This window comes from Salvia splendens, chromosome 21 (genome assembly GCF_004379255.2).
Source record: "Salvia splendens isolate huo1 chromosome 21, SspV2, whole genome shotgun sequence".
Lineage (NCBI taxonomy): Eukaryota > Viridiplantae > Streptophyta > Magnoliopsida > Lamiales > Lamiaceae > Salvia > Salvia splendens.
In genome coordinates, this window is record NC_056052.1 from 715,323 (window position 1) to 740,362 (window position 25,040).

Consider the following 25,040-nt stretch of genomic DNA (forward strand, 5'->3'; position numbering starts at 1 on the left):
CTGAATTTCGCCAAATATCACGTAAAATGATATATGTTAGGTTTATTGCATAGAATGATAGTTTTGCCGGATAGAATGATACTCTACTTCATAAAAAAGGCGGAGGGGTAAATATGTCATTTCGCTCATTTAATTTCTGAATTTCACCAAATATCACGTAAAATGATAAAATGATAGGTTTATTGCATAGAATGATAGTTTTGCCGGATAGAATGATACTCTGAGTTGATAAAATGATACTCTGAACGATAAAATGATACTCTGAATTTCGCCAAATATCACGTAAAATGATAAAATGATAGGTTTATTGCATAGAATGATAGTTTTTCCGGATAGAATGATATCTGAGTTGATAAAATGATACTCTGAATGATAAAATGATACTCTGAATTTCGCCAAATATCACGTAAAATGATAAAATGATAGGTTTATTGCATAGAATGATAGTTTTGCCGGATAGAATGATACTCTGAGTTGATAAAATGATACTTTTGACTGATAAAATGATACTCACAACAGATAGAATGATACTTTAGTTGATAAAATGATACCTTTGGCGGATAGAATGATAGTTTTGCCGGATAGAATGATACTCTGATAAAATGATACGTTGGCTTATATATGTTAGGTTTACAGCATACAATGATAGTTTTGTCGGATAGAATGATACTCTGAGTTGATAAAATGATACTTTTGACTGATAAAATGATAAAATGATACTCACAGCAGATAGAATGATACTTTGAGTTGTTAAAATGATACCTTTGTCGGATAGAATGATAGTTTTGCCGGATAGAATGATAGTTTTGCCGGATAGAATGATACTCTAAGTTGATAAAATGATACTTTTGGCTTATAATGATAGTTTCATCATTTTTTAGGTCGAAGTATCATTTTATCGGCTGCGAAATTAAATGAGCGAAATGACAGTTTTACCCCTCCGCCTTTTTTTTATGAAGTAAATCTAAGTTTGAATCTCAACCGCGTGATTTTAAAAATGTGCGGTCCAGATTTAGTTATAGGGTTATTACGATATTTAGGGGTTATCAATATAACGCACCCCTATATATATATATATATATATATATATATATATATATAAATATGTATATATAGGGATGTATTCATTTCCTTTTTGTATCTTTTGTTCTTTGTTCTTTTTAATCTCAGTCCCACGATTTTGTCACCCGACGGTTAGATTGTGCCACGTGTCATTTAATAATGCAGATTTTAAGTTGAATAATGCACACCGACTAATAATGCACCATTATAGTGTAATAATGCAGATTTTCAGTTGAATAATGCACACCGACTAATAATGCATCATTATAGTGTAATAATGCAGATCATCTGAACCGTTGATGAATGAGATCTAACAGCCCATATTAAGAAGAATAAAGGATCTAAGGGATGAATAGGAGAATAATGCTCTCCTATATATATATATATATATATATATATATATATATATATATATATATATATATTTATTGTGGTTATGAATTATAATAAAGATCATAAAGGGTTGTTTAGAAATATTGATTTAGGGAATTAATTAATTAATTAATACTCATTGCCAACCTAGGCCTATTTTATGGTAACATTCACATTGCAAGAGTAAATCCTTCTAACATTAAAATTCAAGATAATTTTTACTTTAATTTTCTTATTTAATGACAACATTGATTTTCAGCTAAACTGAAGCTTGAGTAATTATTACATGTAACAAAATTCATGCATAGAGTTCAATGGCAGAAGCAGTTTTATTTATGTACGAATAATTTTTCTTTACAAATCTTTTCTCCACTGCTTTACAAATCTAGAGTTCATCTAGAGATCATCTTTGATACGGTACTGCTTATTCGGTCCAAAAGCCAAATAGGCAAACAAGTGCATAATAATGACCTCCTCATGAGGTCTAAACAAAGTTCAGTGTCGCCTTTATATCAGCTACCGACAAGGGCAGTGGGGCAATCTGTGAGGTTTGGTGTGATTTGATTGAGAATGGGTAAACTGTTGGTGGGAAAACGTGAACAGAGATGAACGGAGAATTGAAAAAGGTGCCTTTTTTTTATCTGATTTTGTTGAATTGTTGAAATTTTTTGAGAAAAATGACAGCTTTATATAAGAGGTGAAAAAATAAAATCAAAACACTGTAAAAAAAAGTTGCGCGTCGAGCATTCTCGACCAATCAGAAATCAAATATTTGCTTGATCCGCGTCAAGCATTCTCGACCAATCTGATTCATTACCAATGCTCGACCAATCTGAAATCAAATATTTGCTTGATCCGCATCGAGCATTCTCGACCAATCTGATTCATTACCCTATCCCACTAAGAAAATATTTATATTTATATTTATATTTATATTTATATTTATATTTATAATTTATATGTTTTTGACAACAATAGTGTAATAAAGGCCCTTTAAGACATATAAAAGGTCTAAATGTAATCATGGTTAATTTTTGTTCACACACAAAATCTGCCTTGCTAGCTTATATAAAAGGTCTAACTTTGGAACATTTTATAGAATATTTTATAGTACATTTTATAGAATATTTTATAGAACATTTATAGAGCATTTGTAAAAACATTTTATATCGAGTAACATTTTAGAGAACATTTTCGTTCATTTAGTGCATATTGAAAGACAAAACCAAGAAACAAGCATTATCCAACCATGTTCCTGTGGCAGCTTTGAGGACATTAAATGTGAAGGTGATGTGATCCTCGTCTCGACCCCAAAGCTATGCACGAGAAAAAGAAACATAGCTTGGCCCGAAGTCTTGAGTTGGTTGAAGCGTGAAGACAAACTCAGTGGAAGACAAAATGCCAGAATTATGAAGAAATTGGAGAAATAAATTAAAAGATTATGAATCTTCACAAGTAACGTTTAAGTAGGAGCCCGTTTATTATAGCTATTGCAGGTCGTATGGTCGTTGAGAGGCTAATTCGTTCGGAGAGGTGTCGCGAGATCTTGGCGAGCCAGCGAGGCTCACATCAGGTGCCAAGATCTCGCGACACCTCTTCGAACGAAATAGCCTCTCGTCGACCGTACGGCTACGATAGTTGTGATAAACGGGCTCCGACTTGGCAATCCTCGCATGTATCATCTGTAACACGAACATGCTTCAGAATATGGATGAAAGTTGCAAGAACTCGTGGCCATGACATTCCTATAACTTTACAATACGGATGGATATAGATTCGACATGAAATATGGTGGTGAATATGGAATGAATGATGCCACGATTGAAGGGGGAAACTCAATCGATAAACTATTCGAAAACTAATACTTTGCTACAAGAATTTGAATAGGAAATCAAGAGTAAAAACTCAACAAACAAACACAAAATTTATTCTCCAAAAAAAGAGTAAAGGTCCTTTTTGGTCCTATACATATGGAGATTTTATGATTTTGGTCCAAAACATTATATTTAGAATTATTCGGTCCCTCACAAATAAAAACGGATCACATTTAGTCCTAATTAGACGGAAATGGTTAAATTTAACGGTCAACGAATATTAATTGAATTTTGACCGAATTAAGTTAATAATCAAGTTAAATTCAGGAATGCCAATTAATATTAACTAAATCCGGTCAAAATTCATCACCGCCATAACCGCCATCACCAGAGACCAGATCGTCTGGACAATGTGCTCATCCTGCAACAATCCCTGCCAACCGACCTTCTCTCCTCCGCCGTCGGAGCCGGTCCTCTCCCCTCCACCGCAGGAGCCGGTTCCCTCTCCTCCGCCGCCATATGGTGTCAATTGTCCCCCTCCGCCTTCGCCACCCTGCGGTGGAGGAGTCTACTACTATCCGCCGCCTCCACCAGCGCAAACCTCTTACTATCCGCCACCTTCCGGCGGCGGCGCGTACTATCCACCGCCAAACCCTAGCTCCACCGAATCCAATTATGCCGTATTTCCCCTTCTATTACTACAATCCGCCGCCTTCAAACCCCCACACCGGCGATTACAATTCCGCTCAATTGAAAACTCACTCCAAATTTCCGCTTCTTCTCATCGCGATTTCACTCTTATTATTCCTTTAATTTCAGAATAGCAATAGCGAAATCAAGTATACTATAAACAACCGCTAGCTCAATTCAATTCTCACGGATTTATCATTTCCTTTTCCTCCTTTTGCAAATTGCGACGATTTTCAGGTCAATGCGGATGAAGATCGAAGCTGCAGCGGAGGGGAATTCATCGTCATATAATGAAGTTCCCAAAAATATTCTTCTTTTTTCCCTATTCAAATACTACACGCCTTTTTATAGGCAAATAATGATCTATAAATCCTAATAAATCATCTAGTGATAACTACTAATAAATAAACAATTCAAAATAATTCCTAGTTCTAATATGCAAAGCAACCGATGCTATCTTTCTAACCATCTTCAACAAAAATAAAGGAATAAAATATTCACATACTCAATATAAACCCTAATCTATCTTGGTGAATTTAAAACTCAACTTAGACGTCTACTTATGAAGATTCATAATCTTTTAATTTATTTCACCAATTTCTTCATAATTCTCGGGATTTTGTAACTTCGATTGAGTTCATCTTCACGCTTCAACCAACTCAAGACTTCGGGCCAAGCTATGTTACCTCTTCTCGTGCATAGCTTCAGGGTCGAGATGAGGATCACATCAGAAGGGATTGCTTCTGTAATAATTGTAAGTAGATGGAAGATAAAACATAAATATATCAAGTTGGTGGCTTGAACAGACATGAACAGAAAGCATATTTGAAATGACATTACTAGATAGATTGTTGAGCCTAGTTGACATTCATCTTTGATGAAAAAAACTGATGTTTCTGTCATAAGTTAAACTTCATGATGGTACAGTCAAACAAATATGAAATTAGTATCTAATAAGTTAACACCCGACAGGATTCCTTTTCGCTCGGGGGAGAAAGCTTCGCCTGATTGTAATGGTGCCATTTTCGGCCTATCTGAGAGGGACATCCTAGATAGAGTTGTTACCGGAGACCTTCCATCTTTGAAATCTGGCACTATCAAACATGAACGAACTGGCATTCCGATGTCCACCACCTCCATATTTCTGAGTAAAATTAGATAATAGGCCAAAGCTTTAGTTGCAAGACTATCATTCTCCGAAAAATATTAGTTTGGAAAGCAGAAAATTACATGTGATATGGGTGTGGTGTCCTCTTCACCAACACTACTCAGGCTAATTTTCAACCATGAGTCATTCTCCAGTTCAGGAACTCTGTATACAACAGCTCCAATTCCCCTAAAGAAAATGAGCGATAGGGATGAGGGGAAGAATGATGAAAATTGCTATCGAGTTCAAAGAAAAACCAAGCTCAGTCTCAAGAACAAGCAAATAAGCATGGCCTGTGAATCTAACCCAAAATACCCACCTTTCAACTACTATCTATAACTGGGAACCATAAAACCCAAAAAAAACATTGGCTTGCAGTACATGCATAACTACAGCAATGGGTTCTCAACTTTCCATAACACTCATGGATGGACTTTGTTTGAGTTTGTATAGTGAATTTTGTGCATTAAAACTTAAAATTTGACTTTGTTTAAACTAGGTTAGAGACTTAGAGATGCGCTTGTATGCCTTCAAGCTGTTCTCTCCCATTCAAGAGATAAATTTTAGCTCACTGACATTTAGAATGTACTATGAATAAGTTTGATTAATTTATTCAGTGTGCTTGTGGAATAAAACAAAAGTCTTTGTAGTTTTTGTTTGCGGAGTTCACTAGAAACTTATGGATGAGAGAGTTTAATAAGACTTGGTGAGCTTCTCTAAATCTTGTACACTTGGAGATAACTAGGTCAACAGAAAAAAAAATCAAGAATAAACAAGTTAATCATTATCTAAAATTTGAGAGAGTGGGACAGAGAGATAAAAATCGCACAGCACAGTATTCTTCTGGAGTATAGTATTTTACTTTTTGCAACAGCATTCCCCTTCTCTTCAAATTATCCAATGGACTTCTGAATTTGGATCTTCATATCCTAAACCTAATGTATATAATTATATTGCAGTGAATTATAATTGGTTCTCCCACTCAACCTTATGAATTATTTAAACAGCCCAAATACTCATAATTAAAACTCCTGCTAGGTTGTCTTAAATCTATATGGATTCCTCAAATGATCTTCAAATTTTGACTAAACACCAAACAGTTCATGACTTCAATGAAGATACTAAAATCCATATTATCTAGATCTTAGTTCCAGAGCAACTCAAAAGAGTTCCATAACCAAAATGATACATATACAATTCAATCATTACTGAAGTTGTAATTTTTGCATTTTTTTTCTCTAAAAATAGACATATTAATAGACTAAGCGTGGCTTGATAAATATTTAGTGGTAGGCCCAACACTTTTCCGCTTTTTTCCTTGTGTGTGGGGGTGACTACAAAATACGACTTTTGCAGATGTAAAAAGCCAATGTGAAATGCCAAAGACCTAACTGGAAGAGATATATGGAGTCAATTAGAGAGTTCAAGTCAGTAACAACAAACCTCAAGTTCATTTTGAGGCTTTTAAGAGCTAATTGATTTCCAAGCTCACTCCTTAGTTCCTGGATGGGATCCGCATTGACAGCCTAAAGGATAAAGATCCAAATAAATATGTAATGATAGATCAAGATGAAACACCAAACATTCACTTAAAAGTATTAGCAATGATTCAAAAGCCAGATATGCACACTTGTCTGGAAAATTGAAAGTTGAATTGTTATGCAGCACAAATAAATGAAGTTATTTGTCAACCTCCTGGTAACAGAAGTTTTTTCAGACAAAAGTATGCGGTTATTGGGGAAAAATCAATATACTTCTAATGTCGAATCAGGATCAACTAGGACAGAACTAAAAGAATTTCCCTTCGACTACAAATGGGAAGAATAAAAGTGAGTCATTCCGCAAATACCCCCATAATGACTAGGATGGATATCTCGTATCCGAAACCTAGAGGAATGAGAAAACTTTCATCGTTTTTCCTTCTATCAACAAGAATCCGAAACCTAGAGGAATAAGAAAACTTTCATCGTTTTTCCTTCTATCGGTTGATAGAAGGAAAAAGTAACTCACAGATGGACAAATGCAAATTGTATGATGTGTAATTCAACCCAAGTCAACCAATCATGATAAAGCACCAAAAGAAGCACTTCAACTGAATTTGGTTAACAGAAGCTGGATTCAGTGTAACAAATGCAGTAGAAGATAATCAACTTTACCAGGCAATTTCCAAAAGCACCACCACCGAGAGTTATTTCATAAGAAAGCTCGAGAACCTCATCTATCTTTTTCTGTTTGTCTGCCAAGATTGACATACCTCGACTTATTACTGCGTCAAGTTCCAAGGAGAGAAGCTGAAACCATATCAATATAATTAGATAAGCAGATATAAAACTCAAATAACCAGAAAAGGCGAGGGCAACTATAATGGAATATATTTGGTCAGCTAGAGGACTAAGAGGAGAAAGAAATATCTCAAAAAAATCATGATACACTGCAAAAGACGACAGTGCTGATGCAAAAAGGTGAGAGAGAAGGAAGGAAAAGCCCAATTCTTACCCCTAGTGTAATTTAAAGGCTTGTAATAACCCCTCAAATTATTGGCTTCACTAGCTGTCTTCTCAGCATTCAAAAAGATAAGGGGAAAGAAGATAAAATAAAATATCATGATGAATGGAGCGCAATAAACATCTTCCTAAACCATGATCATTACTCAATATGATGTTCATAGACTTTGAAATTATGAAGCATGTTAATGATACCCACTACATTATTCAGGTATAGGTGTTCATATGTCCAGCTAACATTTTCACAACTAACAACATGTAGATCATGGCTAGTGTTAAAGTATAATGCTTCGACTCAGCTCTCAAAGTTATCGAATAGATGATTCAAAAAGAGCTCCTTTGCTCAAAGACACATAATTAATTTTCGTAAACATCACAGGTATCTAATAATCTGCGTACAGTTGCCAATTTAGAGAGTGTGTAGAATACAAGTTACCTGTTGGAACAGGGAGGGATTTAATGTGACATCAAATTCAAGATTCAAATCCTTCAATCCACTACTAAATGCTTTACTATTTGGAAGGCGCCACCTCCACAAATCAGCATCCTCAATATATTCAACTAGTCTCCTCACTCTCCGGAATTCAGCAATGGCATCATTGATATCACTATTGATGTCCCCACACAAGAGTTTCTCCAGAAAATAATCATAAGCTATAGTAGCTCCACTCCTGTCCATGTCTATCACTTTAGTCACATTCCCATTAGTTGATGTCCCCGAACCCAACAACTCGAGTGCAGTCTTATGATGATCCAGGACTACAACCCTATATATCACCAATCAAACAAACAGAATTACCAAAAATGTTGAAACACAGAATGGCCATAGATAGAGAATGCATTACTGGAGATAGTTTTGTTTCCTTTTTATTCTTTAAATGATATATGGTGGGAATCTAATCATGCTCCCACTATGCACTAACTTACCACATTAGCACCAGATCAAAGGTGTACCAAACGAATCACCAAATTTTCATAATTGTTTAATTTCACATCCAACAAATGTGCAAAACCCACTAAAAAGTTTTTATCTTGATCCACAATCCATATCACAAAAACCACAATCATCTCCCTACATCGATAATCAACTTGCCTATTGCCTAATGAATAACTACAAAAAAAAGATAAAAAAAAGGCAAAAGATACAATGAACTTAGTGTTCTTCATATTTCTCATGACGTGCAATTCTTATGAAATTAAGACTAATCTTGCTTACACATGGCATATTACTATCCGCTAACGTGTCAACACCTTACGCTATTGATGAAACAATATGTATTTGGATTCAGGAAAAAAAGAGAGCAACATGTAGTTGGATTAAAAAGAGAGAGAGCAGTAAGTTCGTTTATGTAGTTTGGAGGAAATATACTAAAAAATTCGTGTATTTGGGTTCAAAAGAAAAGTAAAAAATCAAACTTGCCTTCCAACTTCACGGGAGAGCTGCTCGACGAAACCTGCCGGCCCCACAAAGTCCAGCAGGTAAACAGTACCAATTTCATTCAAGGGCAAGTCCTCAGCTCTGCAATATTACAAACACCTTTTGCGCGTGAATATTTAAAGAAGCAATTTGTTAATGGAATTGAAGATGTGGGAACCTGATAGGAGAGTAGACGGTGTTGGGAAAGAAGTGAGGAGGAGTGGAGGCCGGAGCATGAGAGAAGTATAGGTAGGCCGCCAATGCACTGAAGGCGCCGTCGGGGCAGGGGTAGTGATACAGAACCGCAGATTTCTGCAGTACCGCCATTCTAGAGTTTACATCACGATTAAACGACTTCTTCGAGATATATATATATATAAGTATATATATATGTACGTGATCAATACCGAACCACTCTTAAACCTTAAACACCGGAGTTCATTATAATGAACTACAAATAAAGTTGTAATGAACTTCAGATTTCTAATTTATGCATGATGATGTCATTGTTTTTAAATCTCAGAATCCCCTTTAATGAACTACAAATAAAGTTGTAATGAACTCCGCATTATTATATAATGATGTGTTTGACGTTTAGTGTTTAAAACTAGTTTGGTATATAATACAACCCTATATATATATTATTATCTTACTTACTTTACTTCCACTCCACTTTAATTATATATTATCATTTTTGCAAAACAATGTCCGATTTGGAAAAACGGAAAGCCTAAAGATGTGATATATAGACATTAGTATTCAGAGGGTTACATAATTAAACAAGTTCAAAATGGTCAATCTATATCCAAGTGTGAACCAATATTACTTTTTAAGTAGTAAAATTGAACTGATAACTCAAACAGACAAAATAAAAGGATTGAAAAGTGTACATACCTGAGGAAAAATGGAAAGCCTAAATTGCCTTGCAACATTGGCGTTGATCTCCTTTGTCTTGGATTCTATCTTCCTCCCCGACGCCACTGCCTGTTCCGACCAAAACAAGTCGAGCTTCACGAAACTGGGCACCTCGGCGAGCTCAACCGGAATCTGCTGAAGATGCTTACAGTTTTTGAGCTCAACGTGCTTGAGCCTCGGAAAATGATGGCGCGAAGCCAACCAAATCTTCAAATCCGTGCGGCCAATGTGCAAGAATTCAAGATGCCGAAACCCCCCATCTTTCGCCTCCCAAATCTCGCCTTGGAACGCCTCATCCTTAAGCTTCAGCACCTCCAGCTTATCAAGCGACCCTATGATCGACATGTGCCTCCATTCCAAGGCTGTCGCCGACAACGTCAGCATCCTCAGTTTTGGCGGGAACTTGTGCGCCTGCGGGAGTCCCCTCAGCTGCATCCCCGATGGACCGTCGTTTCGCAGCTTCAGCTTCTCGAGGTTGCCCAGGCTCTCGAACGAGCCACTCTTGTCGTCCAGGAGCAGAGAGAGCTTCCCGCGAATGCCCAAGCGCTTCAAATTGCGTGCCCTGTCGAAGACATCCTCAGTGCAGGACTCGGGTGAGATGGTCCCGAGTGTTTGGATCTTCTCACCCGCGCCCTTGCTGGTTTTACCCGCCTTGGCCAAAGTGGCCGAGGCGTTGGTTTTGAAATGGCGTAGCTGCGTCATGTTGAGAATGTCCGCTTTTATTTCAAGTGTTTGGGAATCCGTCCGGACGACCAGAGTTTGGATGTTCCATAGCTTTGTAAATGTTGGTGGGAGGACCTTTAGACTCACCGATAAGACGAGGTACCTCAGGTGAAGCAAGTGGTACATGTCGCCTGGGAGTTTCATGAACTTGTATGGCTCAACGTCTAGAACTCGAAGAAGCTGGAAGCCTCCAGGGATGTTTGAGATGTCCCCCAGAGGCATGATTGATTCATCCCTCGAGAAACTAACAAATGAACGAACACTTGGGCCATAGGGCTTCCTGGAAACAAAGTCCAGCACGTTGGAGTGGATGCAGAGGCGATGAAACTTGAGTTCTGATGAAACTGAAGGTTGGAAGCCTCCATGATTAAACCTCTTGATTTCTTGCAGGAAACCTTCTCGATCACTTCCAGCTTCGGTTAAGCAGAAGTAACGAAGCATGTCATGGATCCGACATGTCTTAACTTTCCCATTGAACTTCAACTTGGCTGCTATGACTAAGTTCCTGTTGATGAGCTCCTCCAGATAGTTCTCTGCAGTTTCTTCGAGATTAACATTCTTCTGTTGTATTAGTCCCTCCGCGATCCACAGACGAGTCAATTTCCATGCAGAGATTTCATAGTCTTCTGGAAACATTCCGAAGTAAAGAAAGCACTCTCTCAAGTGGTAAGGCAATTTCTCATAGCTTAAAAGTATGGTATTCTCCATGCGTTTGCCCGCGTCCCAGAGGTACATGTAGAAGCTTTTAGAGACGTCCCGCCAAGTAGCTTTCTTGGTGGACGTGTCGCCTGAGAATTTTTCGACAAGGATGCCTCCAATGACTACAATTGCAAGAGGAAGCCCTTGGCATTGCTCTGCAATGGGGCGTCCTACAGCTTCCAGCTCAGGAGGGAACTTGCGCCCTTGGAAGACTTCCAACTGCAGAAGCAAAATACTCTCGTCGAACGTAAGGAAACGCAGCATGTAAGGGCCACTACGACGGTTCACATGCCACCCAAGTTTCTGCTGACGACTAGTGATCATGACTTTACCCATGGGATTTCCCTTTGGCAAGGCAATGTGAAGTTTGTCCCAATCCTCACAACTCCACACATCATCCATGACGAGGAGGAACCTTCCGGTGTCCAGGTAACTGAGCACCATGTCGGCTAACTCCTTGTCAGATTTGGTTATGATCTCATCAGTGATTCTGGTCAACTCTTTGAGAATGACTAGAAAGATATCCTTTTCTTTGAACTCTTGTGATACATACACCCATATGCGAGTAGGGAACTCGTACTGGATTTCTGGATCACAGAAGATCTTCCATGCCAACGTCGTCTTGCCAAGGCCAGGCATTCCAACAATAGTTATCACCTCAAGCTCCTCGCATTCCGCATAGAGATATTCTTTCAGTTTTTTTGCCTCGTCGTCACAACCCACCACATCCGTTTGCCTAATAACTTGGGGGGCCTGTTACATACGTTCATACAAATCAACCACATATCCATATAAATCAATATTATAAGAGCAGATCAACAATCAAGCAACCGATAACATACATTAATTAATACATAGATAAGTTCTTTAATAATTTGTAAGTCTAAAATTTGATAGAAAATCAAAATTTTATACCCGATTGTTGCAATCTTTAACTAATGTACAAAACTGAGATAATTTTTCGGTGTATAAATTAACTTAAGAGTTTCGTTATGATTTAAAATTATACCATAAGGATTATGAATTAGGGTCCAGTGATTCACTAATCCAATCAAATAGTATATAACTACTTTTTACAATTACTTACTACTACTGTTTAATAATGTATTTTCAGGACTTAGAATTGTTTATAGTCTCATTTTTTTCAATTTGGAACGTCCACCAAAATTAGTCGGTTTGTAGAAACACATGTATCACAAATTTCATAAAACTAAGTTAATTAACTAATAAAAACTCGAGCAGATTGTGATAATTGGAATATGGTTACCTTGACTGGTTCGGGAGGCGAATCCACCTGGCGTGCTTGGGAGATGTTGGCAAAGGTTTGGGCTTTCCTGACCAACTCGATAACCTCTCTCTCTCTAAGGGACTTGACTTCTTCGGCCAGGCTGATACGCTTTGAAATGAAATGTCGGCCGAGGGAACTCTTGTTACTTACAGTTGCAGCGCCGGTCATATAAAACTCGATGGTGTCTTCAGCCTTGTAAACCACATCTCGGATCCGTCTCTCTATGTCTCGGAACCCTTCTGGCTTGTCCGGCATCTTGGCGGCATAGCGGAGGAAGGTATTCAACGACTCCAGATCCATTTTCAACAGCTTCAGCTCACGTTCCGCGAAGTCGATGAGACTCACTTGGTGCTTCATCAGCTCCACCAAGTTGTCCAAGAGGAACGTCACTGCGCACTCCGCCATCTTCCAACACCGATCACCCAACAATCACACTGTCTTCACCAATTCAGATCAATTCATACTTCTGTTAGTGTCTTGTTTTAGTGCGTCAAATGTCTACATATTGTTCAACTCTTCACAATACACTCAAAAAATCTCCATCCTCCGCCCATATAATTACACCGTATTTCTTTTTTCATCCATCTTTTTTTCACTACAGATAGTCTATATATCTATTTATGATCATCTTTTTTTCATTTTTTTATATAATTTTTTTTATTTTATTCTCTCCTTAATTTTTTATTTTTCTTTCCCTATTATATTTTCTTCTTTAAATTTCATGCTAAAAAAATAAGCTTCTTGTATCTTATGTTGAAGAGGGAGCATAATTTGTTTGACAGCTCATATGATGTAGATAGATTATTTAATTATTTTTTGACAGCTCATATAGATGATTACAGATTATTTAATTTTTTTGACAGCTCATATAGATGTAGATAGATTAAATAATGACCAATACATGTAAAAGCTTAGTCCAACGAGGACTTTTAAAAACCCACCCTAACCTAATTTGAAATCCGACTGAAACGTGTTTGAAAAATCGGACCGATCGGTTCAATCGGTCTAGCCACAAACCGATGTCATATCCGATCTGATTCACCCCTATAAAACTATTAGTCAGTTGGACCGTTTTGAGCCGACAAAAATGGGTGATTGAACTGGAATCCGCAAACCAGTCCGACCAGGTAGGGAAATTTTTTGGCTCGCCAAGGACATCTCCTGGTGGAGAGCAAGAATTTTCTTCCAGATACAAAGCAGGGCTGGTGGAGCAATTTATGGGGATAGGATCTCATGCTGTGGTGAAATACAAAGAAGGGCTGCTGGCTCTCCCATAAAATTAAAATAATCAAATAAATTAAATAAATAAATAAAATAAATATAATATTATTTTAGTTTTTATGGGAGATGCAGCAGCTGCTGTGTATTTCAACGGGAATCCTATCCCCAATTTATGACTTGAGAATACGATGAGCAATTTATGACTTGAGAATAGCAATAGCCATTATAGGCTTATAGCCTCTGCAGCTATGAATTAGGGTGGAGACAGCTTTTTTGGAATTTGAGTATAGTGATTTGGGAGTAGGAATATTTTTATTTATACGGTAATAAACTTATAAATCAAATACTCTCTTCATCCCCAATTAAAAGTCACACTTTGACCGTACACGAATTTTAAGACATGTAAAGAAAAGTTGGTTGAAAAAGTTAATGAAATGTGGGATCCACTTTTTTATATTGATTTTATAATAAAATGTGAGTGAAGTGAGTTAGTAGAATGTGAGACCTACTTACCATTTACGGTAAAAATGAAGTGTAACTCTTAATTGGGGACGGACCGAAATAGAAAAGTGTGACTCTTAATCGGGGACGGAGGAAGTAATATACGTATTCAATATATTTATTCCCTTCATTTCTAAACAATATGCAGTTTTGATTCGACACATATTTTAATACAAAATTGGTTAAGTAAGAGAAAATAGAGAGAAAAAGTAATTAAAAAATTATTAATGGATAATAGATCTCACCTCATTAAAGATAAAAGAGTTTCTAATATTAGAAAATACATATTCTAATGGAATGTATTAAAAATGAAATAGTGCATATTTTTTTGGACGGGGAAGTATTTGACAATGAATGATGCGAATTTAAATTTTAATACGTAACTAAATACTTACACATTTGGTTTATTAATTTAATTTCATATTAAATTTTAATATTCTTGTTAAATGCTACATATAAAATTAGTATATTTTTATATATTCCCCATCCATGAAAAAATAGTCTCATTTGACCTACTTAGGATGTCCACAAAAAATAGTCATATTTCTATAAATGGAAAGTCTCCCCCTCATACTTTACCTATTTTTTCTCTTTCTATCTTACTTTACCTGCTTTTTTCTCCATATGTCTCTTACTTTAATTATTTTTTCTTCATATCTGTCGTACTTTACCTACTTTTTATTCTTCTTTTTACTTTACCAAATTACTCAATAAAATTCGTGTAGTCCCAAAAATGGGACTATTTCTTGTGGACAGAGTGAGTATTTAGTGTTCCGATTTGACCACTGGTCTGATTGGTCGAACCAGTTAAAGTTAAACTGTAAATCAGTAGCCTTGCCGGTTCACTTAACGGTTCGGTTTTTAAAACATTATGTCAGGTGTGTTTGGATTTAAAAATAATCCTTCAATTCGTTGTTACGTTATGTATATTCTTTTTTGAGACGTCCCAACTTAACTGCATCATTTCCTTTTTGTCATTCTCTTTTTTACCTTTTCCTTCCTATTTTTTTCTATTTATCTTACTTCATTCTCTCTACTTAACTAATAAAACCTCATTTTCTTAAATCTCGTGCAAAAAAAATGTCTCACTTAATGATGGATGAAGGAAGTAACAATTTTTATGAATAAAAATAGGTTTGGATTAGTCTGGCTGTGTCAGAGTCCGCGCATATTATGCGAGTCTAGGTGAGCATATCACATATTTGGTACCTAGGTTCTTTTTATCCTGAGGTAAAAAAACGATATAAAAACAAAGATCATGTATTATTGTTGTGCGAAAGTGAAAACCAAATAATTTTTATATAGTTCAGTCTAATTAAAAAGGCAGTCCAAGTTAAATTAGTGGAAAACAACCCAACACAAATAAACCTAGTCCACCAATCTCCCTCCCTAATTGTCGGCCCAACTGAAAAGAATAATAGCCGAACCTCCTATTTTATCATTTCAATTTCATACAACCCAAAACAAGGAATGGCCCAACAATTAATGAAAACAACGAAACTCACTTTATCTTCTTCACTCCCACTCGGTACTCTCTCTCCCCCTAGTTTCTCTCACGCCCAGAACAGAAAATCCCCAATCTATCTCTCTGTTGTCGCCTCCGTGGCCGGCAAAGAAGCTCATCTTCCTATTCCTCACAGTACTCTCTCTCTTCTATCTCAATTCATAACCGATCGCGACTCCCATCTCTCTCGTTTGAAATCTCCTTCTGCCAGCGAAAATCAGCACCGCCATCACCGACAACCTTCAATTGCCGCTGTTTTCGTCCCTCTCAGCTATCGCCATCGCTTTCAGCTCGCGAACCCATCACTGCTGTCCGTTCGACCACGCCCAGCTCGCCGTTGCTGCCCGCTCAGCCACGTCGTCATGATTGAGCGCTTCTGCCCGGTGCCACCTCGGCTCGAACAGCCCCGATTTTCTCCCAAAAGCTAAGTTTTGTTTCTAAAGTTCTAATCTTTAAATTGTGAATTCGGTGCTTGCAGTTGGTAAGGTTTTGTGTGTGTTACAAAAGTTACCAAATGATGAATTAGACGCGAAGATCTTGAATCTGAAATGAGGTAGTATACCTGCTGCTGAATTGAAATTCGGATAATCTCCTTGGGGTTCAAACCAAAGCGGCAGCCCCTACCTCCCTCTATCTTCTCCTCCTTTCTGCCATGAGATTTCCTTGAGGCTAGTTGAACAAGTTTGGAATAAAAGTGGCAGATTATGATAGGGACCCAACATCGGAGACCAATGATCAACCACCCACCTTAGGGGAAGATCATGCAAACGTGCAGGAGGAGGAGCAGCAGACTCGGGGTCGAGAGAAGAAGAGGAAGACTCCTGCGCAAGCAAGGAAAGATCGACCAAAGATAAGCACATCAAAACCTGTCAATTTCAAAGATTTCGTACCCCATTAAGATTGGGATTTATTTTATTTTATTTTTGCTTTGTTGCCTTATTTTTGAACAATTACCTAGTTTAATATTTTATATCTTTTCGGGTTTTCTTCTTGATTCTTTCCCGAATCGTACAGTCGAATCAAGCAGGGTCGGAACTCTATATATAGAGTTCATTAGAGAGTCAAAAAAATCATCTCGAGTTATAAGAAATAAAATTCTTTTTCTCGAAACCCTATTCTCACAAATAGAGATGTCAAGTGGGTCGGGCCGGCCCAGCCCGACCCGGGCCATGGTCCGCTAAGGCCCGCCTATATTGAGGCCCGACCCAGGCCCATGTCTAAGGCTGGCTGTGCTGGGCCTGGTTTTTTCTAATTTTGCTAAGCCTGGCCCTGCCCAGGCCCACTTGCTTTGTTTAAATTTTTTGTCTAAGTATTTTAAAGATATCCTAAATGTATTATATGCAAAAATAAAACATATAACTTATATTTTTATATCACATTAACTAAATTTAAATTTAATAGTGTGTTTAAGTTCATTTATTGACTTTATGTCAACGATATTTTTCATGTTCTTTATTCTATCTAAAAGTAAGTATATAACTAAAGAAATAACCAATATTGTTAGTTTTGTTTTGTTAGTAGATGATGTGATATGGGTTGATGTTGTATTCTTAAAGCTACAAGTATATGAACTAACTAACAAATTTAAAGAATTCTATAATTATCATCATATATTAAGGTTTGAATACGTAATATTCTTAAAGTTAAACTTCATAATCATCTTTTTTACATCTTTGGTGTAAAAATTATAAAAAAAATAAATGTAATTAAGATTGAATGTTTCGTTCATGATTTAGTTGGAAACTTATGTTGATATTACTATTACTGTTTGAGCCATTCGGAGACATCCAAAATATTGGAATGATATAGTCAAAATTAACATGTTTCGTGCACAAGATGACATGCATAAATAGAGAAATATACTATTATTAGTGAATAATCACCTAATTACATTTAAAAAAACTAATTATAGAGGGTGGGCTTGGGCTTGGGCTTGGGCTGGGCTTCGAATGGTCCAGCGCCTGGGTTTACAAAATGGCCCAATTGGAGCCCATCTCAACTGATGAGCCCAGCCCATGCCCACTTCGTTTCACTGGTGGGCCGTGCCATACCGGGCCGGGCCGAGCTGGGCTGGGCCAGTTGACAACTCTACTCACAAACTCAAGTTCTGTTATTTCTCTTCTCGTTCTCAGCAAAACAGGTGCTCGTCGACGTCCGATAGGCCACAAGGCTTATCAGATTACGAGAGGGGATTACCTCTTAAGAGAAGGGATTGTGAACGAACAGGAAGCTGTTGGACTCTCCGCTCTTCCTATTCTCTGGTTTTCTCTCTACTGCCTTCTCTCAACTGTGTGTATGGCAGCTAGGAGAATTAGGTTAAGAACTAATCCATGAATTGAGTTGGTAGATTTGGATTGATTATGGTTTAATTAGGGAAAAAATATTTGCAGATCATGGTTGTGTAAAGCATGGAACGATATACTGATTCAACAAGAACAGTCGATCACACATGACAATATATATACTTAGTTTTAAAGGGGGAGAAATCATAAGAGCAAGAATGACACCATGACTACTTCATTTCTTTCACGACAATTCAACATTACAAGTGAATACATATCACGATTCAGAATCTCAGCTAGCGGTCAATGTGCTTTCTGGAGTTGAGAAGCTGCAAAACTCAAGATGCTGACTATCATCACCACACGCAACTGCTCCTCTGCCGAGTTGATCAATGATCAAAAGAAAAGGAAGGAGGAAGAGTTCTACCTCTCTATTTTTCCACCTAATTAATTATGATCATTATTGACAGGCAACTGCTTGATTTCCTTTTTGCAATTATAAGAGATGATTTTTATATTGATACCTAAATTTATTCCCTATACTGGAAATTAGAGATGGGATCAATGTTTACTTTCTATCCTCAATAAAAATACCATTGTACGTTTTTTCTTTGTTTAGTTCCCTGATTTCTGTAAGTTGAACTAATCAAACTTGCACACTTTTAATTCCTCACGTCCCACTCCCAGTGACATATTTTTCTTTTTGGAATATCTCACTCTAAATGACACAATTCCTAAAATAGAAACATTACTCGTTTTACTTTATTGGCCCTCCATTTTTGCTAAGTCAAAACTGTAAGATAATCTTAGATCAAATTAGTCATAGGAAAGGAATGTGATCAGTGGCGGATCAAGAATCCCGGAATAGAGAAGGGCGGATTTTAATATTATAAATATTATTTTAATTTAATATTTAAATATCAAATACTTTCTCTATTTCACACACTACACACACTATACAAATTTCACACATTTCACACACTACACGCTACACAAATTTCACGCACTACATACATTTCACACACTACACACACTACATAAATTTCACACATTTCCCGCACTACACACATTTCACACACTACACACACCAAACACATTTAATACGTTACACACATTTCACACACTTCACAGACTACAAAAATTTCACACAGTTCACACACTACATAAATTTCACACACTATACACATTTCACACACTTCACGCACTACACAAATTTCACACACTACACGCACTACATAAATTTCACACACTACACACACACTACACAAATTTCACACATTTCCCGCACTACGCAAATTTCACACACTACACAAATTTCACACACTTCACACTTTACTCACATTTTACACATTTCACGCATTCGAATTTTGGATTTTTTTTTCAGTTTTAGATATTTTTTTCGATTTGAATAAAAAACTGAAATTTTCTAAAAGTTTAAACTGAACCAAATTTGAAATTTTAGTCTGTGAATAGTGTGTGTATTGTGGATATAGTGTGCGTCGTGTGTGTATTTTGTGTAAAATTTGTGTTGTGTGTGTATTTTGTGTGTAATGTGTAGAATGTGTATTTTGTATATAGTGTATGTAGCGGGTGTATTTTGTGTAGTGTGTGAAATGTGTAAAAATTGTGTAGTGTGTGCGGTGTGTGTATTGTGTGTGCAGTGTGTGTAGTGTGTGAAATGTTTGTAGTGTGTGTACTGTGTGTACTGTGTGAAATTTATGTAATATGTGTAGTGTGTGAAATGTGTGTAGTGTGTGAAATGTTTGTAGTGTGTGAAATGTGTAATGTGCGAAATGTGTAATGTGTGAAATTTGTGTAGTGTATGAAATTTGTGTAGTTTGTGAAATGTGTGCAGTTTGTGAAATGTGTGTAATGAGGGAAATGTGTGAAATTTGTGTAGTGTGCGAAGTGTGCGAAATGTGTGTAGTGTGTGAAATGTGTGTAGTGCGTGAAATTTGTGTAGTGTGTGAAGTGCATGTAGTGTGTAAAGTGTATGAAATGTGTGTAGTGTGTGAAGTGTATGAAATATGTGTAGTGAGTAGTGAAACTATCTAATTTTATGACTATTTGGAATTCCAATTTTCTACTTTTGATATGAAATTCAAATAATGAAATTGAAAATTTTGGAATTATAATTCAATTCCATTTCTATACATTTTTGTGATACCAAACAATAGAATTAGAATCGGAGCCTCCAATTCCATGTTCCAAACACACCCTAAATACATTTATGAAGCTATAAATTAGCCAACTTTCATATTTTTGAAGAGTAAATTCTATTACATTTTATATTACTGTTATTTGTATATTGAATGGTGATAGAGTATAAAGTATCAATTTTTGTTTTTTGAAAAAAGAAGAGAAACTATAGTGACTTTTCTTTTCGAATACTTTCCTACCTTAACACTATGAATAAACACACGAGTTTGTACAAGTTAAATTTGATCAAACAATTCCATGAAATAAGCATCATATAATTGGAACGAGTAACTCAACATAATGAACTGAGTAGTCCTCATTTAAAAACACCCCATTTACTATTTAATTGGAATGAGTAACTCAACAAAATGAACTGAGTAGTCCTCATTTAAAAACACCCCATTTACTATTTAATTGGAACGAGTAACTCAACAAAATGAACTGAGTAGTCCTCATTTAAAAACACCTCATTTACTATTTAATTGGAACGAGTAACTCAACAAAATGAAAAGAGTAGTCCTCATTTAAAAACATCACATTTACTATTTAATTGGAAGCGAGTAACTCAACAAAATGAACTAAGTGGTCCTCGTTTAAAAACACCCCATTTACTAAACAATGTTGCCTAAAATGCCAAAAGCTCCATAAGACTTGGTACAAACACTTGCACACACTAAAAAACAAACCTCAAGGCCGGCATTTGTAACAATTAATAGTCATGTTCATCAACTTTCAACAATAACACAAATTATGCCAAATTTTCCTTGAAATCTCAGCCCTCGCCATATGATCAAAATGGAAGCCACGGATAGGAGGTTCAACCGCCGCCCTCTGCACTAAGGCCGACCACTGATCGGCCTTCAGAAAAAATCAACAGAAACGAAACATCCTACGAATCAAATGCCCGATTTAACTGATTTAATGAACAACATGTTTTTTGGCACAACAAACGGTGACGATGAGAAGAAAGTAGGGTTAGCGGTCCGCGACCGCCGCGGCGATGATTTTGAATCGAGCACAAGGAGCGTGAGCAGCAGGCAGACTCAGGAGTGGTTGGAGGAGGCCAAGAGGATGGTGGCCTCCTCCCCCTCTAGAGGAGGCGATTCTCCCTCGCGACTCGTCTCCTCACCGAGATTTTCCTCGTCGCAATGCCGGCTTTCCACGTCATCTATTGATAGAAGAGATCCTTTCTCCAGATCCGCTAGAAGGTAATCAAATAAATTTTAATTCAAAATTTTTAATCGAATACATTGAAATGCTGCAAGATAGTTCAAGTTAAATTTTAGGTTATATCATTGCTCGCATAGTATTTTGACCCATATAAGTCAAAATATATCCCACATGACATTTGCAATATTGTTAATATTGATTGTATTTTTAATTTGAATAATACTATCTCATTTTTACTATCCCGGCATGTAAATTACCACCGAATCAAACCTAATTAATTAATACTTTAAAATTGTGTCACACGTAGGAATTGAATTTCATTGTTTGTCTAGTTACTAACAAATATTACTACCACTTTTTACCATTTGCATATCATGCTCAAAATCAAAATCTATACCTTACGCCATTTTAAAATATCACATTAAACTCTCCCAATATAAAAATTACAATTAAATAGTAAATTGAATAAGTGGACGGCACAGAGCAGGCCAAGGAATAAGTGGGGAGATCCTTTCCAGAACAGCAGCAAATCATACCCGAAACAGATCCGAATCCAATTTGGATCCTCCGCAACCCGATTCGGAGCCATCATCCCCTGCAGCCGACCTCAACACACCGCCCAGTCCCAACAACAACCTAGGGGCCCCACCCCTCCCTCCCCGCCAATCATTCCACCGCAGAACCCGGTTCCAAACTGAACCAAGATCACCGCTGTCACACCCAATCACAACCCTACCAACAAACCCTCCCGCCAATTCCATTTCCAAACGAACTTTCAAAAACACATCTCCAAACACCAATCGACAACTGCTCTCCCCGCCAAAGAACCTCGTCGAGTCGGCCCACCGGAGGTCACTGTCATCGAGCACGTGCTCCGTGCCAGGCTCTGGCCTCCTCTCCCCGCCTCGGAATTTGGTGGAGTCGGCCTACCAGAGATCCATATCCTCATCCACCTGCAGAAACGACAAGATCTTTCAAGAGGACAATCTAGACAATGGGCTAGCAAAAACAAAAGTTTCAATGGATCAAGAACCGAACACCGCCTCGAAAGATCATGATTTCAATAGCTTCTTGAAAGAGCAAAGACTCAAAATTGAGATGCTTATGAATGGAGAGATCAATGGCAAGGCCAAGATTGTGCTTTCTGGCGCTTCAAATAGTTGAGTGTTTTTATAATATAATAATAAGCGTTTAAAATCATTACATTTGGTCAAATTCTAATTAGTTCAGTTAACTTTCAAAATTGAATATTAAATCATGAATTTTTTTTCAACTATATATCCAATATTTGTATAATACTACATTCTTTCATTTAAATATGTTTTTTTCAATTATCTTTTTTCTTTTTATTTTGATCAGACAACGTGGTTTTGATCTTTTTTAAAAATATTTATTGCTTTTTTTCTTCAATTTGTTGCTAAAGTATTAGTACAATTTTATTTTTCATTGATCATTAGGTACAAGTTCAATGGTTGCAGCCACATGCTACGCGTGGCTGCTGGAGAACAAAAACGTCGCTAGCAGGAAGGAGGCAGCGCGAAACGAAAATTTTGTCGAGTTTGTTGTGCCTGTTATGAACATGAGGAGAGGGAAAATGTGGAAGCAGCGCCAAGCAGCTTGGCTTTTCAACCATGCTGGACTTGATGCTTCTTCTCTGCTATTTTCCAATGAGGTAGATCAAAAATCAAGTTTTTGTTTTTGTATCTATGCCTCGTTTAGTTCTCATATGTGTCAACCAGGTCGACTTGGAGACGCTGATGATGGAGATGCAGCTGATCATTCTAGTAATTGGAGAAGACATCCTCAAGACAAATGGCGAGGTTACTTTTATGCAAGAGAATTCGAGCTTCTTCGATACGATTAGCACATATTTAGGAATTAGGATATGATAGTAGAGAACTGAAGGTAGGAAACAAATGACAAACCTTGGATGATTCATTTGATTAATAGGCATAACAAATTCGAAAGGAAAGAAATGAAAGCAAAAATTCATTGAGCAATAGAGACTTGGAGTAGTACTAAATTTGAAATCATAAAGTATAAAAGAGTAGAAGACAAAGAATTCCTATGAATTGTTTTGAAGATGTGGGCTTTTGCACAATTATTTACACAAAATAACTAATACTACTATTTGACAATAATAGAAGAGTAAAAATAAAGTATCCAGCAAAAGAATGGAACTGATGTAGGAATGATCATTTATTAGCACCTCAATTCCATCATGCAAAGCATGTCGTTAAGGTTTTAATGTGTACTTGTGTGTCTCTAGGTAGGATCGGCGTGTACTGCTCTTACTGATTACTACTGTGAAGATGCCTATGACCTCCTTCAGACACCAATGTTGAAGAAGCTTCTGGTGAGAAAGTTCTTGCAGTTTAACCAAGATTAGCCTCTTTTGATAGGATTATGTTGCAAGAAAATGATGGGAATTTGTGTTATCAGATGGCAGGTATACTGTTGGACACACAAAATCTGAGCCCTTCTCCCAAACTGTCAATGACTAGAGATGCTGAGGCAGTTCAGCTTCTATCAGTTTCCTCTGCACCCAACTATAGAAATACCCTTTTTGATCACTGTAATTCTTTACATTTCCTTTTTCATCATTTTCAATTTAAGTAATTCTTGATGAGTAATAATAATCAATGTTGACCACTTCTTGTTGCAGTGATTCAAGATCACAGAGAACCAGATTTCTATGAAGTTATGTGTAGGGTTTATGGTAAAGCACCCAGTGAAAGTAAGTCATATTTCCTTGACAATATTACTAGTATTTACTCCTAGAACTTTTAGTACAAACAACTTCTAATGATGTCTTATTTTTTTGCAGTTGATTGGAAAAATGAATCACCAAGGGAGCGTAGAACAACCTCAGAGAAGATCTCCCCTAACAAATTGATTGGACAAAGTGATGATCATAAGAAAAGGGATGCAACAAAAGACACAACATTGAAGAAAGTCTCACCTGTTTCAGGTGAATCAAGTCATAATTTGTAACTAACTTTGTTACTAAGATAGTTTGTGGTATCGAAAAAGTTGGCTGATTTTACTTCTTTCATTACAGGCAAACCTACAATGTCGCCTCCAGCCCAGAATCCAATCAACGAACAAGCAAAAGCAAACGAGGCCAATCGTGGCAAGAACAGAAACTTTTTTGCTAGACTATTTGGCTTCGGTTCAAAGTAGTCCTAGAATTTGGATTTTTTCTAGTGCATTGAGGCTCTATAATTGAACCCCTCCATACTTATTTGGAGAGTTCTAAGTTTTTTCTTGAATATTTTTTTGTTTTGGAATCAGACAATAGCCTAAGAAATGAGTTTTCTAAATGTACTGTTATAAGTTCACCAGTCACAAAAATGAAGAGACATAGATATATTCATAGATAATATCAAGAATCAGTATGTTGAATAACATAACAATAGTCTAATTATTAGCTCAGTCCAACTAAATAATAATTTCTATAAACAGGCCATATGCCGGTCAACAGTTGCACAAGCATAAATTTGTTTTGGTAGAGACTATATATTCCAAAGTA

General features: G+C 36.9%; 1 protein-coding gene and 1 long non-coding RNA gene across 2 annotated transcripts; one reads left to right on the plus strand and one right to left on the minus strand.

The window, feature by feature from the left end:
- Nucleotides 1-4,747: 4,747 nt before the first annotated feature.
- Nucleotides 4,748-13,280, minus strand: LOC121783657 (putative disease resistance RPP13-like protein 3). The gene is made up of 9 exons (XM_042181800.1): nt 12,611-13,280; nt 9,901-12,096; nt 9,185-9,318; nt 9,010-9,108; nt 8,026-8,356; nt 7,242-7,376; nt 6,529-6,611; nt 5,169-5,274; nt 4,748-5,082 (listed from the first exon to the last, which is right to left on the minus strand). The coding sequence occupies exons 1-9, from the start codon at nt 13,034-13,036 to the stop codon at nt 4,987-4,989; spliced, it is 3,606 nt and encodes a 1,201-aa protein (XP_042037734.1). The 5' UTR covers nt 13,037-13,280; the 3' UTR covers nt 4,748-4,986.
- Nucleotides 13,281-15,685: 2,405 nt separating this feature from the next.
- Nucleotides 15,686-18,812, plus strand: LOC121783451. Its single transcript, XR_006046572.1, has 2 exons — nt 15,686-18,172; nt 18,248-18,812. It is a non-coding gene; the product is annotated as an uncharacterized LOC121783451 (long non-coding RNA).
- The last annotated feature ends 6,228 nt before the right edge of the window (nt 18,813-25,040 follow it).

Bases quoted from the DNA above. Each gene is read 5' to 3' on its own strand.
- LOC121783657 (XM_042181800.1), bottom strand. From the start codon at position 13,036: ATGGCGGAGTGCGCAGTGACGTTCCTCTTGGACAACTTGGTGGAGCTG. The intron at 9,109-9,184 runs GTTCCCACATCT...GTAATATTGCAG, and splicing joins ACCGTCTACTCTCCTATCAG to AGCTGAGGACTTGCCCTTGA. The intron at 5,275-6,528 runs GTTTGTTGTTAC...CATTTTCTTTAG, and splicing joins AGCCTCAAAATGAACTTGAG to GGGAATTGGAGCTGTTGTAT.